General features: G+C 32.7%; 1 protein-coding gene and 1 long non-coding RNA gene across 2 annotated transcripts; one reads left to right on the top strand and one right to left on the bottom strand.

Annotated features, from left to right (window-relative positions):
* Positions 1-16,745: 16,745 nt before the first annotated feature.
* Positions 16,746-17,303, top strand: LOC142644434 (auxin-induced protein 15A-like). The gene is made up of 2 exons (XM_075819052.1): positions 16,746-17,037; positions 17,233-17,303. The coding sequence occupies exons 1-2, from the start codon at positions 16,746-16,748 to the stop codon at positions 17,301-17,303; spliced, it is 363 nt and encodes a 120-aa protein (XP_075675167.1).
* A 398-nt stretch (positions 17,304-17,701) lies between these two features.
* LOC142642633 (uncharacterized) lies at positions 17,702-18,620 on the bottom strand. Its single transcript, XR_012845697.1, has 2 exons — positions 18,432-18,620; positions 17,702-17,887 (listed from the first exon to the last, which is right to left on the bottom strand). It is a non-coding gene; the product is annotated as an uncharacterized LOC142642633 (long non-coding RNA).
* Between the last annotated feature and the right edge of the window lie 924 nt (positions 18,621-19,544).

The raw sequence follows: 19,544 nt of genomic DNA, 5'->3' as shown, positions 1-19,544 counted from the left end.
GTTTGTTTTTTCCCTAAAGTAAAAAAAGGGTAGAGGACGACCAGTCCCTGTAAAACCCCACTTGGGCGTGACTGTAAAAGTATCTATTTGCTAAGGTGCCAATGCCTAAACGTAGATGATGATAGGGTGATCAAGGGTGCTCCCTCAAATGGGTTCAGCCATAGCTTGACCTTAGCCTTAGCCGCCATCTCGACCTATTGAGTATTATACTTAAGAAAGCAAGTAAACAATAGAATGGTATCCTTAATGGCTTGAACAACGAGGATTGATGTGATATTAGAGGAAATGAGGACTAAAGATTGAGTTAGTTAGCATAATTTTTGCCTATATATAAAGGAATTGAGGAATCGGGTTTTGAAGATTATGCATCACTAAAATTCACTTAAATTGAGAAGTCAATTTGTATGTTGCAAGATAAATGCCCTAGTACTGCTTGAGGATACTTATGAAATTCAAGATATTGTCATTCTTTTATATGTTCGGTAATTTTTGAAGGGTAATGACAAATTCGTTATCAACAGAGCCCTTTTGATTGCAAATTACACAGACGGAGAAGTGAAAGATTCTATTCCTGTACCTTTTGAAACATTGTAGACTAGAAATTCTCTTGGTCCATGGTGTTGTGTTGAAAGAGAAGTAATTTTTTATTTTTTGAAATAGTAAGGAAGACCAATGGTTTTAGGAGGTCAATTGGTATCACCAATTAAGGCACAGTGCAATTGCTTTATTAATGCCTAGTACCTAGACTCCAAAGTTCCAGCAGTTTGTTAGCACGACTTTCCAAATATGGCCTATCAATTGAAATACAAGAGAATTAGCAAACAGACATGAAAATGTTTCTTTAAACCATGGATTGCTTGCTGGTTTGGTGGCTTGGGTCAATTAGGGTCTATAGCATCATATAAGACATTATCCACTCAGTCGGTTTGGTGCTTCCATTCAACCAAGCAACCCTTCAAAATCAGGCCCTAGTTCAAATGACCACCAACTCTCTCCTCACTTGTATGTTTCTCAAAACATCACCACGTGAACCGTTAATTTTTCATGCATGTTTGTGTTGCAATGAGCGTGTCATTGTCTAATGCTATGAAGTCCCTTATCAAACATATAGTGTGGTGACAAATGGTTTGCTAAAAAAACATATCTGAAATTTGATCCACATTGTTTCAAATGGGCCACAATTATTTGTGTAGTATTGATTGGCAGGACATGAGGAATTGCAAGAGAGAAAATACACACAACGATTCCTATCAAATCTAATAATTAGTTGGAAGGAAAAACCATGTGATTCCTCATGACATATGTCCTCAAACAAACCCAATTGCCCTTTTATCTTCATCAATATATCTATGAGTTTACTGCCTAACAGCTCTTGTTCTGTCTATACATAATGCTATTCCAAGGATAGCCAAACACCACCATTACTTCTCTCATTTTCCCAAGTACTAAAACTTCATTTCTTTTCATCCATTACCTACTAAAACTTAAAAAGTCATTGTATCACTTGACCATTATTCTTCTTTTTTTTTTTTTTTTGGTGCTGTAAGCAGATTCTACAGTGCATTCATTTGTCTCCAGAGACCATTAATGTGTCCTAAGGCCACTTTGCTGTATACATAGGAGATATTGAAAAGAATAAATTTGTGATTCTAATTTCAGACTTGAAGCAGCCTTCATGCCAAAACCTATTAGTTAGGCCGAAAGGAGTTTGGTATTCATTGTATGGGGGTGGTTTCACAATCCCTTGTACAAAAGATTTTTTATCTCACATTTAGTTTGAATGGCCATGAACTATGGTCAACAAGACATCATAACTGGTAGTTGAGAACACTAACTCTCTAACACAACATACCAAGATACAAATTTTGGATGGGAAAAAAATATATGTATTTTAAGGTTCATGTAAACTGTGAAGTCGATTTAATTCTATAAAGCTAATTGATATTCCAAAATGTTATGAGTTAAGAGTTTTTCTTCTTTTTTATGGATTTTGTTCTCTAAGGTAGCCATGTATAAGTAATTGTTGATGGGTTGCATCTTTATTTGCAACGCAATTAAAAAAATGCCCTTAGGAGCTAGGGCATTCATTAACTTTTCCCATTAAAGAATAATCTTTGTAGAAGTTGATGTATTAGATTATCCATTACAAACAATTATAGTTCACAACACCCCTTATTTCTGTATGGTAATTGAAATGTTAGTTGCTATGTCTTACCATTCTAAAAAATAAAGTTCAGAAAACCATCCATATATGTTTTATTTAATCTCGTTACCTAGTTACCTAATTTTTCCATCACTTGATTGGTTGATGAAAATGCTCCTTGAATATGTAAGTCCATTTGCACCCCTGGATATATTGTTAAGGGCATTGTTTATTACGCATTGTTATAGGTGTTTTTATAACTTGAAAACTTGACTTTAACCGTTTTCCGTTTTAAAAACCTAAGTGTGTAACACACTATGTGCAACTACTATTACCCTATAAATAAACCTCTCTGATATTGAAAACTACAAGTGATTGATTTATTTGTTATAACATCATGTAACCCAGCATTTTGGAATTTCAAATCTGGTTTGGTAGAGATGGGAACAAGAAGTAGGGTATAGGTCAAGTGAACTAAGTTTGTCAACTGGAGTTCAAAGCTCAAATGTCTACCAACAGAGCTTTTATTCAACTTGAATAGTGGGGAGGGGGAAGGAACCTTGCTGTTCATTGCATAGAAATCCGATATGCATATCTTAGGTTTATATGCTTAATAAATTCTCACTCCAATGAATGCAATCCCTTCAAATATTTTTTTTGAGCTTGGAAACCTACCAATTGAGATTTCTTTGAAGTTATATCCACAACTGTTAATTTTACAAGTTAAAAGAGGCATATATTTGAAACTTGGATGTATCTATCTAATGATCCTGTCCATATAATCATCCCAATGAGAAGGAAGGAATTAAATGTCTATAGCATGTCCTTCATCTAAATTTAAAGGTTTAATTTTAGAAGAGATTTCTTCTATCCAGATAATAACTTAAGACTTCCAGTGGGTTCTCTGTTGGCTGCCATCTAAGAAGTGGTAGGGCATGATGATTCTCTAAAAGTAGAAAGTTTCACCAATAACAAATGCATTCCTCACGATGAGATGGAAGACAAATCCATGTGATCTCTCATGTTAATGTCTTTCATTGGTGCATGTATATGCCTCTTTAAGTTTTCACCACTCATTACCTATGTCGGAAATTTGTGTGTACCATTTCACCTATATATACACATATCATTGGGTTTACAAGCAACACAAGTCTTTGTATGCACAAGCAAAACAAGCTCTACAAATCCTTTGAGATCTTTTTTCTCTTCTTTCTCCTAAGAGATAAAATCATGGGTTTCCGCTTGCCTGGCATTATTCATGCTATGCAAACTCTTATACGGTCTTCAACTACTGCAAGACAAGCAGCTTCAAAGGCTATAGATGTTCCAAAGGGCTATTTTGCAGTCTATGTTGGGGATAGCCAAAAGACGAGGTTTGTAATTCCAATATCATACTTGAGCAAGCCTTTATTCCAACACTTGCTAAGTCAAGCTGAAGAAGAATATGGATTTAATCGTCCCATGGGTGGTCTCACAATCCCCTGCGGGGAAGATGTCTTCCTTGATCTCACTTATTGGCTAACTGGATGAACGTGGAGGCTAACATTCAGCAAAGACAGTTTTGACTACAATGCCTAAATATGTACAGGAGGCTACTTTGCTGCTTAGCTTCTCATATGAGGTATTCTTCATTCAAGACCTCAATAGTCCTGGATTGATAATCTAATGAGGGTCTCAACTGCATTTGAGCTGGAGAATTGGAAGTGAAATGGATTTTTTGAATTACGGATCTTCTTTAAACCATTTATCCTAAACAAGTCACTCAGTTTTGAATTTAGAATAGTGCAAAAGAGTTTGTAGTGACTTCTTGTGAACTTCCTCTATGTTTGGTCGTGAAATACTTTGAATAAATATATCATTATATTAGTCAAATTTCTTACTTTCCTGCTTTTCATTGATTTATGACTGATGCCAACGTGACGTTAATTCCAAGCAAGCAAAATCAAGAAAAGGAAATCCGTATTGGCATCAATAGGTTGACTCTACTACAAATACCTAGCAATCAGCAAATGCAGGGCAATCCATAACAACATCAATGAGTCGACTCCACTACAAATTCTAGAAACAAACAATGCCAAATCAAGTTTACAAGGTTTTCAATTATTTCCTTCTTCCTCGTGGATTTTGATCTCTAAGGTTGCCATGTATTTTTGAGTAATCATTGACGGGTTGCATACTTATTTGCATTTAAACAATGATCTTTAAAAAAGTTGATGAAGTAGTATCCATTACAAACAATAATAGTACACAACACTCATTTCTATAAGGTAATTGAAATGTAAGTTGTTATGTCACACCATTCTACAAAATAAGTTTCAGAAAACCATCCATACATGGTTCAAATAACCTTGTAATCTAATTTATATATTCTCACTTGGTTTAGGAACTGTGCCATGAAACTAATAGAGTCCATTTGGTTAACATCACTTGACATCGTTTGCAGCATCTCTAATACGTTGTAACATGTGTTCCCCGGGATATGGTTAAACATCCTGATAATAAAGACTACAAGAGGCTGAGCATCATTTGGTGTAGGGAAAAACACTCTCCATTGTGCTTTCTTCCTTTGATCATTTCTCTTAAGTTTGCACTACTAAATTTCTTTGAGAGGAGGTGCAGTTCTAGTGAAGATGATCAACCTTCCCACAGTTAAACATGCTCTCATCTCCCATAACAATATGCACGATTTATTCCCATGGAATTACTTGTCACACTCAGAGCAAGCTTCTTTAAGTCCTGCCTTGAGCATTATGGGGTGGGGCATAATTTCCTATCCTACTTAAGGTAGAGTTACTTCTAAATTTCCTATAAGATCCTTTCTTAGCCTAGTGACCATGAGCCATCCCTTGTTGACATCATGAAAATCTGGTATTTCTTTTTGGATACCCATTCATGGCATTATCTTTGAAATGCTCTTCAAGTCTCATAGGCTCATAGCCTTCTTAATGAACTTCGTATAGTTTCAAACCTTCATGCAATGATGTTGTGTCAGATCCATTCATTTAGATTGCTTGGAATTTGCTGGCTTCCTTAGCTTCAATAGGGAGCAAGTAAAGGGAAATATATAGCTCGGTAAGTTTAGCAACAAACTAGTCCACTGTCATGTTCCTATTGCATTAAGTCCGCAAACTTCCACTCTTTTCGTTCATGAACCACATTGGGTATGTAGTTGACATAGAACAATTCCTTCAAACATATCTCATGTGATACCTTAGATTGTAAGGGTTTGATTGTAAGAATATGTGTATCTTAAGTCCCACGTTGGGCATGTACTTGGTTGAACAGAAAATATAAATGATTATGAAAGAAGCCCTAATTGTAACTTGCCTACTTCATTTGGGTAGCACAAATGTGATTAACACTATCATTATGTCACCTTATGTCATGACATCTTTATTTTTTGAGAAAATTATGTCATGACATCTTAATTGGCTAAGTAAAACCATTATAAATTTATCCATATAACCTTATTAATGGTAAACATACTTTTAAACAAATAAAACTTAAGCATATTTACAAACATATTAGCAAAAATATATTATATTCGGTCTCTTCAATTTCACCAATATTAATAGTTACTATATTATAAGAAAAGGTAAATTAGTGAGATAAATATAAATATTTTAAACACAAAAACCCTAAATATATTTATAAACATATAAATCTTTGAGATATTTATCAAAAAATAGTAATAAACATAACTCTAAACATATAATGATAATTATTTTGGATAAATGTTATTTAAAACTTTTGTTTTTTCAGCTACACATCTTGAAATATAGTGGGTTCCACCTTATTGGTGAAGTAAAGTTAAAACTAAATTCTAGGTTTGAATTATAATTCTCTTTTCTTTGTCATCTTTCAATTTATACTCTAAGATTAACAATAATATTATGATTCCAAATCTACATGTGGACCAACCTACTGGTGTTTTGTCACTACCTAAGTCATAATTTGGTCGAACAACACTAAAGATGTTCTAATGAATACAAAAATGATGCCAAAATGTAAAAGACAAGGAAGGATAAATGATATTAATTGTATTGAAAATATTAGATATATTTGTGAAAATAAAGTTGAATAGTTGAGATTTAAGAGCTATTGAAAGTGGTAATTTAAAATTTCGTTCTTTGCTTACGCAAACCAAACCAAAAAAGGTTTTTGCCTTTGAAAACAATTGCCGAACGGTCTCTGAATACGTATAATGAGTGACTAATTGAAAATTTCTAAACAAAATGACTAAGTTTACTTCTGAATCTATTAGAATTGAAACGCTCTTTTTCAAATGTGTGTGTGTGTGTGTGTGTATATATATATATAACTCTTCTTGAAACCCTCTTTATCAAAGAAAAAAAAACATCTTAAATATATCTACCTTCCCAAAAAAAGGTAGGCTAAACATAATTTCTAAAATATTTATATTAAAAATTTAGATATATTTTCTCTAGGGTGGGTTCCACATTAGAGGGTGAAGTAAAGTTAAACAAACAAATTATAGATTTGGATTAAAAAAAAAAATCTCTTGTAAATTTTTATTTAAAACAAAATTCTAAATCCTGATAGCCTTCTAACTCAATTGGTTTCTCTTTCCTAGTGTTTTTAATGGTGATGTCCAAAATTGAAATCTCCCTTCTACAATTTAACTATCAAACTAATAATTTTTTTTAAACATATATGTAAATACAACAAGTGTGAATTATGAAAAAAAATTCAATTTGTAGTAATTGCCCAACTTCATAAGAACTCTTCTAAAAAAATTTTGGTTAAAAACCTCGTAGAATATGTGTTAAACATATTTGTAAACATAAATATTACAATAAAAGTTGAAACATAATTACATAACCATAATGGAAATTTTTTAAATGAAGAATTTTTCAATATTAGTAACCATATAATCCATATATATATATATATATCTGTGTGTGTGCGCGCGCGCGTGCGTGTTTGCAATTGTTCTAGCTCACTTTTCCAAATTTGGAAATTCCCTCTAAAGTAAGTTCTTTCTTTCTTCTTTTTTGTATAGTTGTGATTTTCAACTAGTTTGTGTTGGCTTTAATTCCGTATCAAATTTGATTGTAATTTCTTCAATCATTTTTCATGTGTGTATGTGGGTTTAATTGTAAGGGATGAGTATGAGAAATCAGTGAAGAATTAAGTTTCAAAAGATGAATCAATACAGTTTACGACTAGCTAGCGAGTAGCTCGCGAGAAGCATCCCTCAAAAAGACCACGTGTGAAGTACATGACTGGAAGCTGAAACGCTAGGCTATCAAGTTCCCGAGTGTTTCCCGAGAAGGGCCATCCTACGAAGTACCCGCAAAATATTTTTGTTTGGCAAAAAGTGAAGTTGATTTACCAAATTCTTTATCCACACTATAAATACCCTCATTACCAACGATTTATAAGAAGTGCTTTTCAAAAAGAAAACCCTAACAAATACACTTGAAAGTTAGAGATTGTTACACCCACAATCATCTACATATTTCCTTATGGTTTTCCTCAATTCTTACCTCTCCATCACTAGATCCTTGAGAGGTTGTTAATTCAAATACTTACCACGCTCATTCTGAGTGTTAAGTGAGATTTTGGTGCTGTTGGGAAACATTGGAAGGAGCCACTCATTGGCTGATGCAATCAGGCTGAATTGCGGGATCTGAAAAGTTAGAGAAAACAAGACTCTGAGAAGTCCATTAGCAGCAAGAGCTTGGAGGGTTCAAGTACATAAGGTAGACTAGGCTTGGAGGATATTTTGTTATCTGTATACTCCAACTTTATTTTCTAGTGGATCAATTTCGACTTGGAGGGTTGCGAAAAGATTTTTCACCAAGTTCTTCAGTTTCCTTTTCGACAAGTTCTTCAGTTTCCTTTTCGAAAACACATCTTGGTATTATCTTGTATTTGCATCTCTCTTCCCTACTCTTTAAGCTTTCATTTTATTATTGATGATGGATGAATATGGCTTAGGATAGTGTTATCTGTTCATTGCACACATTTACTCTTGTTCCGTACTTTGTTTAAGTTATAGTAAAAGCAATCTAGCCATAATTTTTAATTGGGGGTGTCTGAACAAGCTCTTGTGTTTTAGCACAAATCTGAGCTTTCATTTTTTATTTTATCTCTCATATTCTTCAGTTTTCTCCGTTAATTTTGTTAGTGATGTGCCATCAAAGATTTCAAGTGCCAACAAAATTAGTTCCCATAAACCAACGAAAACACTCTCAAAACCATGATGAAGAATACAATAAAAAAATGCAGTGGGATCTAGCTACTTTAGTTTATTCAGGTCTCACTCTTTTGGAGCTCATGATTAGAAACAAAATGCAATTGCAAAAGCAATAATGGAGTTGACATCAACACTTACATTTGAGTAGGCTTCATTAGAGCTGTTACTTCCACTGCTTCAATTTTTTCTTATAGTGCCACTTAAGTCCACCAAAGAAATGTACTTGTCTTTATATATTACATTGATATGTCGTCATTTTTGGTAATTTTTTTAAGGATATTCTTGCTAGAATTTTCGTGGAAGTGATAGTTTTCCTTAAATAAATATCACTAGAAAATTTAAAGGGTTTGGCATATGTTAATATCCAATGACCATTAAAACTACAACGAGAAGTGGTTCATTTTGTACTGAATCTATTTATGTTACTTATCACTGGATAATAAAGTGGGTGATAGAAGAAGAAAATAAATTTAAGAGCAAGCAAAAGGATTCAAATATTAATCCATGACATGTTTAGTAAGTGTTATACACTTGGACATCCAATACCAACGTTGATTTTTTTTTGTTCTAATTTTATCGCTATTGATCAGATTGAATTCCTTTTATGAAAAACATGATGAGCATTGACACTTTAGGAATTGTTACACTAGAGGAACTACAAAAAAAATTGGTTTCTCATGGAATAGAAGTAAGAACAACCTTGCATTTTAGGATTTGTAATATTTTAGTTTATTTGGTACCAAACCTAAACCTATGCCTTATTTCTATTTCTTGTGTTTCCAAGTAGATATGGCCTATTCGCTATATTTGTAGATAATTTATTTCTTTCATTATTTTTTTCCTTCCATTATAATGATTTTTGTGTTTTGAATATTAAGAAGAGAACATTTGTATTTTTTATGAGATTTTATTTATTTATTTATTTTTAAACTTTTGAATGTACCATGGTTTCATTGGGCTTTGGGTTTGGGTCCTAAAAGCGTTTGAATGCAATCTCTCTACTTATCATCTCTCTTTTCCCCACTTATTGAAAAACTAAATTGATGTTTCCTCTCTCTCTCTCTCTCTCTCTCTCTCCACTTATTGACATTCCCTCCTCTATTTTTTCCGGCTCTTATGAAAGAATTCATTTTTACGTTTCTTTTTTCACTTTATTCTTAAGAAACTTAATTGCTAACTCCTCTCTCTAATTTTCCGGTTATTGAATAGCTTAATTGTCATTTTTGTTTTTCATTACCACTCAGTACACTAGTCATTTATTAACACTAGTTTGTAACCCCATATATATACATAGATATACTTAAAAGATATATATTAAGATGCATAGTATAATTCTTACATATATAATTTAAATATTATTGATAGTCATTCTTATATATATTTTTTTAACTTTTTAAAAAGTCTTGTAAGAATTTTATTAGGTAAAAAAGTAAATTGTCCATTTTTAAAATATTTTTATGTTCATTAATTCTAGATTCTTTGGTTTTTGTACACAATAAGATACATAGTATAATTCTTATATATATAATTTTAATAGTCATTCTTATATATTTTTTTTTAACTCTTTAAAAAGTCTTGTAATAATGTTATTAGGTAAAAAAGTAAATTTTCCATTTTTAAAATATTTTTACATTCATTAATTCTAAACTCTTTGGTTTTTGTACACAATAACTCACTTGATATGGTCTCACATGTGATTCCAAAATTAAGAAATAAAACTCTCTCTAAAAATAAATAATTTAAAACACATGGCGCAAATTAGACTTCAATTGTAGAATCTAATTGGATTTCCTCTAAAATTTACCTATATATATATATATATATATATAGATGACTAATAAATTTGAATTTTTTTAGTTATACAAAAAAAATCACATAAATATAAAATTATTCAAACTCTCTCTTCCTCTAATTTTATATATAGTGCTAGATATATGATTATGTTTTTTTATGATTTGTTTATATTAGACTCCTTGTTTTCTACACTAAATTAACTAATTTGGCACAAAAATTAAAAAATTTCAATTAGATGGAACATACATATATATATATATATATATATATATATAAACTTGAATTTTTTTTTTTATTTAATGACCAAAATTTATGGAAGAATAATGATCAACAGATGAATAACTGTTGTCGCATTAAATGGGTCAAACGTTGCGTCAATCAGATAAATGCACAACATTAATCAATAGATAGCTAATAGCTGGAAGATACACCTACAGAAGGCATCCTATCTCCACAAATAGTGGTACTCTTTTGGAACTCTCAATATATGATATATATATACACTCTCTAAGTTATCATATTAGCTCTTTGGAGTCTTGATTTAAGAATTGGAGACCCTTAGGCCGGTGCCACATTGGTATCCCCTCCGATTATCCCTCTCTCTTTTGCAGGCTTGTTGGATCATCCAATGCCCAATAGCGATTCCAGGAATTTTTTTAAGGGTAATCCTTAAGAAACTTAAATTATACAAAATTTAATAAAAAGAGAATTTCATACATTGAAAAACACACACACACACACACACACACGCACAAATACATAAAATCTTATAATTTCCTTCTACAAATCTTTTTATTTTGAAATTGTTAGATGATAGTCTCATTATCAATATTGCAAGTTACATCTCTTCAAAAGTTTAGTTAAATAAAATTTTTCTTGAACTTTTATTTTTATTTGTAAGGACCTAATATATTGTTAGGGAGACCAAAGTTTAAGAATAAAATTTGGCTACAAACTTTGTTGTAATCACTCTTACTAAATGAATTAACATTGTTACATATTTTGAACATCTAATCAATGAATTGCATGTTCTCTATATTCTAAAAACACGTTAAAATTGCATGCTAATCGGATGTTGGCTAAAGAAACATTTGAAATGTTGTAAATATGAAGGATTTAAGAAGAAAATGTAATTAAATGGTGGATTTGTTAAAATTCACGTTCAATAAAAAAAATATTAAATAGAGTTGTAGCCTTAATCTACAACTATGCTTGTCGCCAAATTTTGTCCAGAATTTAATTATATTAAGCCTAAAAAAAAATTTAGGGTGGTCACAGTTTTTTTAAAGATAAAAAAAAAAATCATAAATTTTTAAAATTTATAAACAATAGTTTTTTTTTCAAGGATGGTCCTGTGACCACCCTGAACTCGACGTAGAGCTGCCCCTGCCGTTGCCACCTCTTTGAAAACATTTTCCATCAACATCTCTAGACGAACTACCCAACTAAAAGTGAATTTTCACTTAACAGTTTTCATGGTTCCAAAACATACTATTCGAAAATATTTATTGCTTTTTCGAAATTGATTTGAGTTGGGCATGTTTTTATATTAGTGATGATTTCTCTCAAAACAGTTTTTATACGTATACGCAGTTGGTCTCTGTTCCATCAATATTTTCTTCATTTTTGTTGGGAACTGCGTTTTGGCTGTAAGCGCCTGTCTCTTCTATGCCCTTCTCTTAACTGATTATGATTATTGCTCTCGATAAGTTTGCAAAATGTTTCTGTGTTTGATTATTGGCCAGTGTGATATGTTGGTTTGGGTTTGGTCTTTGTTTATAGCAAGAATGTTTTGCACTTTCATTTAAAAAATAATAATAATAATAACATGCTATTTTTCTCTCTTTTTTTATTTATTTATTTAATCACATGCTATTGTGATCATCAATAGCATGCATGTATACAATAGCATACATGCTTTTTGTTCTCTAATATCTTTAGTTTTGATCTCTATGAATCGATGTTCGACTTTTTAAATTTTGGGCACAATCCATTTGAGCTCCTAAAGAATTCTATGTATGTGTACTTAATTGCCGTTGTTATAATGTAATAAAGGCACTTATAAACTATAACACAAGAACATTTAATCATTTACGGATGCAAAAATTAAACTTCCTGTTTTGCAAAGCCTTTTTATTATTATTATTATTATTATTATTATTATTATAGAAAAAAGCCATATATTTAAGTTCGATATTAGTCTCATTTCTGTATCAGAATTTTCATGTAATCAACCAAAAAAAAAAAAAAAGAGAAGCATAGGAGAGTCTTGTGAAATGCAAGGAAGATTTAAGTTGTGTAAAAGAGAATTAGCCAACAGACATGAAAATGTTTCTTTAGCCAACAGACTATACCATTACTTCTTTCATCAAAAATTCATTTATTTTCATCTACTACCTACTAAAACTTAAAATTCATTGTATCTACTTGACCATTATTATTATTATTATTTTGTGTGTGTGTGTGGTGCTGTAAGCAGATTCGACAGTGCATTCATTTGCCTCCAGAGGCCATTAATGTGTCCTACGGCCACTTTGCTGTATACATAGGAGATATTGAAAAGGAATACATTTGTGATTCTAATTTGAGACTTGAGGCAGCCTTCATGCCAAAACCTATTAGTTAGGCCGAAAGGATTTTGGTATTCATTGTATGGGGGTGGTTTCACAATCCCATGTACAGAAGATTTTTTTGTTGATTTCACATGTAGTTTGAATTCCCATGAACTATGGTCAACAAGACATCATAACTCGTAGTTGAGAACACTAACCCTCTGAGACAATATACCAAGATACAAATTTTGGATGGGAAAAAAAAATTATATGTAGTAGTTCTTATATTTAAAGGCTCATGTAAACTGTGAAGTCAATTTAATTTAATAATGTTCATATGAGTTAAGAGTTCTTTTTCATGGATTTTGTTCTATAAGGTAGCCATGTATAAGTAATTGTTGATGGGTTGCATCTTTATTTGTAGTGCAATTAAAGAAATGTCCTTAAGAGTATTCGTTAACTTTTTTCCATTAAAGAATAATCTTTGTAAAAGTTAATGTATTAAATTATCCATTACAAACAATTATAGTTCACAGCACCCCATATTTCTGTATGGTAATTGAAATGTTTGTTGCTATGTCTTACCATTCTAAGAAATAAGGTCCAGAAAACCATCCATATATGGTTCATTTAATCTCGTCACCTTATTTTTCTCGTCACTTGATTGGTTTATGAAAGTGTGCCCTGAAAATATAGGTCCATTTGGTTGACATGACTTGGTATTGTTCATCGTTTACACCATCTCTAGAATGTTGGAACATGGTCCCCCTGGATATATTGTTAAGGGCATTATTTATTACGGTGTTATGTGTGTTTTTATAAATTGAAAATGTGTCTTTAACCGTTTTCAGTTTTAACAACATAAGTGTGTGTAACACACTAGCTGCAACAACAATTACCCTATAATTAAACTCCTCTGATATTGAAGACTACAGGTGACTGATTTCTTATTCTCCAAACAAAAAAACAAAAAAAGTGATTGATTTCTTTGCTATAACCTCATGTAACCCGGCATTTTGGAATTTCAACTCTAGTTTGGTAGAGATGGGAACAAGAAGTAGGGTATAGGTCAGGTGAACTGAGTTTGTCAACTGGAGTTTAGAGCTCAAATATCTACCAACAGAGCTTTCATTCAACTTGAATAGTGGGGAGGGGGGAAGGAACCTTCTTGTTCATTGCATAGAGACTTGATATGCTCATGTTAGGTTTATATGCTTAATAAATTCTCACTCCAATGAGTGAAATCCCTCCAAATATTTGTTTTGAGCTTGGAAACCTACCAATTGAGATTTCATTGAAGTTACATCCATAACTGTTTATTTTACAAGTTAAAAGAGGCATATATTTGAAACTTGGATGTATCTATCTAATGATCCTGTCCATATCATCATCCCAATAAGAAGGAAGGAATGTCTATAGCATGTCCCTTATCTAAATTTAAAGGCCTAATTTTAGAAGAGATTTTCTTCTATCCAGATAATAACTTAAGACTTCCAGTGGGTTCTCTGTTGGGTGCCATCTTAGAAGTGGTAGGGCATGATGTTTCTCTGAAATTAGAAAGTTTTGCCGCATTCCTCACGATAAGATGGAAGACAAATCCAAGTGATTTCTAATGTTAATGTCTTTCATTGGTGCATGTATATGCATCCTTAAGTTTTCACCATTCATATTCTGTGAAAGAGAAATTTCTGTGTGCCATTTCACCTATATATTCACATATCATTGGGTTTACAAGCAACACAAGGCTTTGTATGCCCAAGCAAAACAAGTTCTACAAATCCTTTGAGATCTTTTTTTCTCTTCTTCCTCCTAAGGGGTAGAATCATGGGTTTCCACTTGCCTGGCATTATTCATGCTATGCAAACTCTTAAACGGTCTTCAACTACTGCAAGCCAAGCAGCTTCAAGGCTATAGATGTTCCAAAGGGCTATTTTGGAGTCTATGTTAGGGAGAGCCAAAAGAAGAGGTTTGTAATTCCAATATCATACTTGAGCAAGCCTTTATTCCAACACCTGCTAAGTCAAGCTGAAGAAGAATATGGATATAATCATCCCATGGGTGGTCTCACAATCCCCCGCAGGGAAGATATCTTCCTTGATCTCACTTCTCGACTAACTGAATGAGAGTGGAGGCTAACATTCAGCAAACACAGTTTTCACTACAATGCCTAAATATGTACATGAGGCTGCTTAGCTGCTTAGCTGCTTAGCTTCTTAGCAAGTGATTTTTGGTTTGAAGCTCATATGTAGCATCCTTTATTCTAGAGCCTCAATAGTCCTGGATTGATAATCTAATGAGGGTCTCAACTGCATTTGAGCTGAAGAAGTAAGATGTGAAAATGTATTTTTTGAATGATGGATCTTCTTAACTCCATTGATCCAAAAACAAGTCACTCGGTTTTGATTTTAGAATAGTGCAAAAGAGTTTTTAGTGACTTCTTGTGAACTTCCTCTTTGTTTTGTAGAGAAATACTGGGAATAAATATATCATTATATTAATCAAATTTCTTACTTTCCTGCTTTTCGTTGATTTCTGACTGATGCCAATGTAATGTTAATGCCAAGCAAGTAAAACCAAGAAAAGGAAATCCATACTAGCATCAATAAGTTGACTCTACTAGAAATACCTAGCAATCAGCAAATGCAGGGCAATCCAAAATAAAATCAATGAGTTCACTCCACTACAAATTCTAGAAACTAACAATGCCAAATCAAGTTTAAATGGTATCAACATTGAGAATATGCAACAAATTTATCATCTGACTTAAGAATTTTTCTTCTTCCTCAAGGATTTTGTTCTCTAAGATTGCCATATATTCTTGAGTAATCGTTGACGGGCTCCATGCTTATTTGCATTTAAACAATGATCTTTAGAAAAGTTGATGTAGTAGTATCCGTTACAAACAATAATAGTACGCAGCACTCATTTCTATAAGATAATTGAAACGTAAGTTGTTATGTCACCCCATTCTACAAAATAAGTTTCAAAAAACCATTCATATATGGTTCAAATAACCTCATTCCTAATTTATATATTCTCACTTGGTTTATGAAAATGTGCCATGATACTAATAGAGTCCATTTGGTTAACATCACTTGACATTGTTTGCAGCATATCTACTATGTTGTAACGTGCCTTCCCCGGGATATGGTTAAACTTACTGATATTAAAGACTGCAAGTGGTTGATTTCTTTGCTATAACAACATCATGTAAACCAGCATTTTGACATTTCAAAGTTTGTTTGGTAGTGATGGGGACGAGCAGTAGGGTATATGTCATTTGAACTGAGTTTGTTAAAGGGTTTTTAAAGCTCAAATGTCTACCAACAAAGCTTTCATTCACTTTGGAAAGGAGGGTGGGGGGGAAGAATCTTTTTGTTCATTGCATAGAGTCAAGAGATATGATATGCTCATTTTAGGCTTATATGTTTAATAAATTCTAACTACAATGAGTACAAACCCTTCAAATATCTATTCTGAGCTTGGATACCTACCAAATGAAATTTTATTCAAGTTATCCACAACTTCTTATTTTACAAGTTAAAAGGGGTATATATTTGAAACTCAGATGTATCTTCTATTTAATGATTCTGTACATATCATCATGCTGATCTAAATTTAAATTTAATGTCTCTAGTCTAAATTTAAAGGCTTAATTTTAGAAGAGATTTCATCTATCCAAATAAATGATGACTTCTAGTGGGTTTTCTGTTGGCAGTCAACTAAGAAGAGGTAGGACTTGATGTTTCTCTAAAAGTAAACAGCTTTGGCCAATTACACATGATTTATCAAGATGAGTTGGAAGACAAATCCATGTGATCGCTCTTGTTAATGTCTTTCATTAGTGCATGTATATGCCTCTCCAATTTTCACCACTCAATTCCTGTGAGAGGAATTTCTGCATACCATTTCATCTGCATATACACACATGTCTTTGGTTGAAAAGAAACACAAGTCTCTGTATTCACAATCAAAGCAAGTCTTGCAACTCCTTTGAGATATTGTTCCCTTCTTCCTCTAGAAAGATAAAATCATGGGTTTCCGCTTGCCTGGCATTATTCATGCTATGCAAACTCTTCAACGGTCTTCAACTACTGCAAACCAAGCAGCTTTGAAGGCTATAGATGTTCCAAAGGGCTATTTTGCAGTCTATATTGGGGAGACCCAAAAGAAGAGATTTGTGGTTCCAATATCATACTTGAGCCAGCCTTTATTCCAAGATTTGCTAAGTCAAGCTGAAGAAGAATATGGATATAATCATCCCATGGGTGGTCTCACAATCCCCTGCAGGGAAAATATCTTCCTGGATCTCACTTCTCGACTAAGTAAATGAGAGTGGAGACTAATGTTCAAGAAACACAGTTTTCACTACAATGCCTAAATATGTAAAAGAGCCTTCTTGGTTGTTTAACAAGAAATTTTGGTTCCAAGCTCATATGTGAAGCATCCTTCATTCCAGAGCCTCAATAGTCAGGCCCAATATGGACTTGGAATGATCATCTAATGATGAATGGTCTCAGAACCTGAGTGGTTTCAATTGCACGGGAGCAGAGCTGGAGGAGAAAGCTGTGAAAAGGGCTTGGCAGGATGACAGAACTCCTTAACACCGCTGATCCAAAAACAAATCACCCTGATTTTGAATTTAGAATAGAGAAATGGTGTTTGTTGTAACTTCTTGTGAACTTCCTCTTGTTTTGTAGAGAAATACTGGGAATTAATTTATCTTTATCCTAACCAAATTGCTCCCGCTTTCTATCAATTTCTGACTAATGCTAATGTAATGTTAATGCCTAGCAACGAAAACCAAAAACGGCAATCCATACTAGCATCAATAAGTTGACTCTACTAAAAATACCTAGAAATCAGCACGTGCAAGGCAATCCATAGCATAAATTAGCTGACTCTACTACAAATTCCAGAAACCAACAATGCCAAACCAAGTTTACATGGTCTCAAGAATAAGAATATGCTGTGTCATTTCAATCAACAAAAAGCCAACTCTTGATCATACTTTGCTTTGTCAATATATATATAAGTCATCCATATGCAAAACTCTCTCTCTCTCTCTCTTTTTGATAATTCCATAATTACAATAGGGAAGGGAGCCTTGAATCCTGGATGTTTTTGTTGGAGACCCTAGGGGTGCCAATTGAGCCACAAGGCTTTTAGCCATCTCTTATATGAATCGTAGAAGGAAAATTGAAAAATCAGAGCCAGAATATTCACAAGAACTATAAAATGGTAGAACTAAAAGTAACATAAAATGGCCAACTGAGCTTACTTAGACCCAATCATCCTATCTAAATTCCCTTTCATTTTCTGTTTTTCCACCCTTCCTCAGCAATAAAAGAGTGCCCACAAAAACTTAAACTGCCCAATAAAAAAACTAAACAAATAAAAAGCAACCCAATTCAAATTCCTTAATTCCTTTCACTTTCCAACATTTTCTCACCAACCAAACAAGTCCCAAAACTAGTTCCATTCATTAAAAACTCAAACTTTGAAATCCCAATATGGTAAAACAAAAGAAGATGCACAAGCCAAGAGTCAATAATATTTTTCAAGCCAATAATTGAGATTCCAAGCTCCATGATATTGAAATTTCTTTTCTTTCACAGTTATTTCTCAGCAATCAAATATAAAATGAAAAACAAAAATATCATCACAAAATTCAAAGAAGAATACTAATTTGCTTAAAAATTAATTATAAAAAAATTACCTTGAAGCTGCTGATGAATGAAGAGCAGCTCGAGCAACAAGAAGGAGTAGACAAGATTTCCCAGTTGGGCTAACTGCTGAAGAATACCTATGAAGTCGGCCTTTGTTTTTGGATATTATGTGGTTATTGAGTCGAGATTCTATTTGTTACTTCGAAAGATCAATAGCCATGTAACCTGTTTTTAACGCAGTCTTGAAGTTTCTAAATCGAAATATGTCGCTATTACTAATGAGTGACCTTCACAAGTCACAAGAAGTAATCTGCAAGAAGAGTGACGAAAAGGGCACTTGATTAAGTTAAAACGTCCACAGATGTCAACTAGGGACAAATTTCGGGTTTAGGGTTTAAGGGTAGAATTCCCTTAATATCTATGTTAAAATGACAAAAGATGTCAACTAATTGAGTTACAAGAGTTTTGTCATTTTTATTTTGATAAAATCCTTTGAATAATATCACCATTTTTCTTCTAAAAAAAAGGTGTAATCTTTAATTTGACATTTAAAAAAAGAAGATTAATCAATTCTAACTTTTTACCTAAAAATATGCTTTAAATAGAATCATATATAAGAGATTTGGGGTTAATCTACATAAAACACTGATTAGTGTCTTGGTCTAATGAAGCAGATGTCATAAGTTGAAACTCTCTAAAAAAAAAAGAATCTTATAAATATAAATAATGGCAGTGTGTGAATCCACCATTAAATGCTAATCAACATAAAATTAACATTTTTTAAAAAATAATTACAATATGCTACTCACTAACAATTCATATGCTTTTTTTTCCTAAATCTCTAACGACTTTGTGCATAAGTGCATATGAAACAAGGAATGAGCTTGAAATGAAAATTTCATATAGCATAGATTTGTTTCTTAATTTTGGACATATACGTGAGACATCATGGGCTCATGGAAATGCATGTGCTCCAAAGTGCCAAAAATCCTTCATTAGATCCTCCAAACCACGCTTCCAAAAGTTCCCCAAAAGAAATCTCTTCAAGTGGGCTTGGGCCATATGAGACAAGATGAAGCAGAAAGAATAATGGCCGAATCTTAATACTTTAAGGAACAAGATTTCAAGTTCATTTACGTTAAGGAACAAGGTTTCAAGTTCAA

This window comes from Castanea sativa, chromosome 7, assembly GCF_040712315.1.
Source record: "Castanea sativa cultivar Marrone di Chiusa Pesio chromosome 7, ASM4071231v1".
Classification (NCBI taxonomy): domain Eukaryota; kingdom Viridiplantae; phylum Streptophyta; class Magnoliopsida; order Fagales; family Fagaceae; genus Castanea; species Castanea sativa.
Note: the sequence above shows the minus strand (reverse complement) of the source record. Positions and strands in the feature narration are given on the sequence as shown.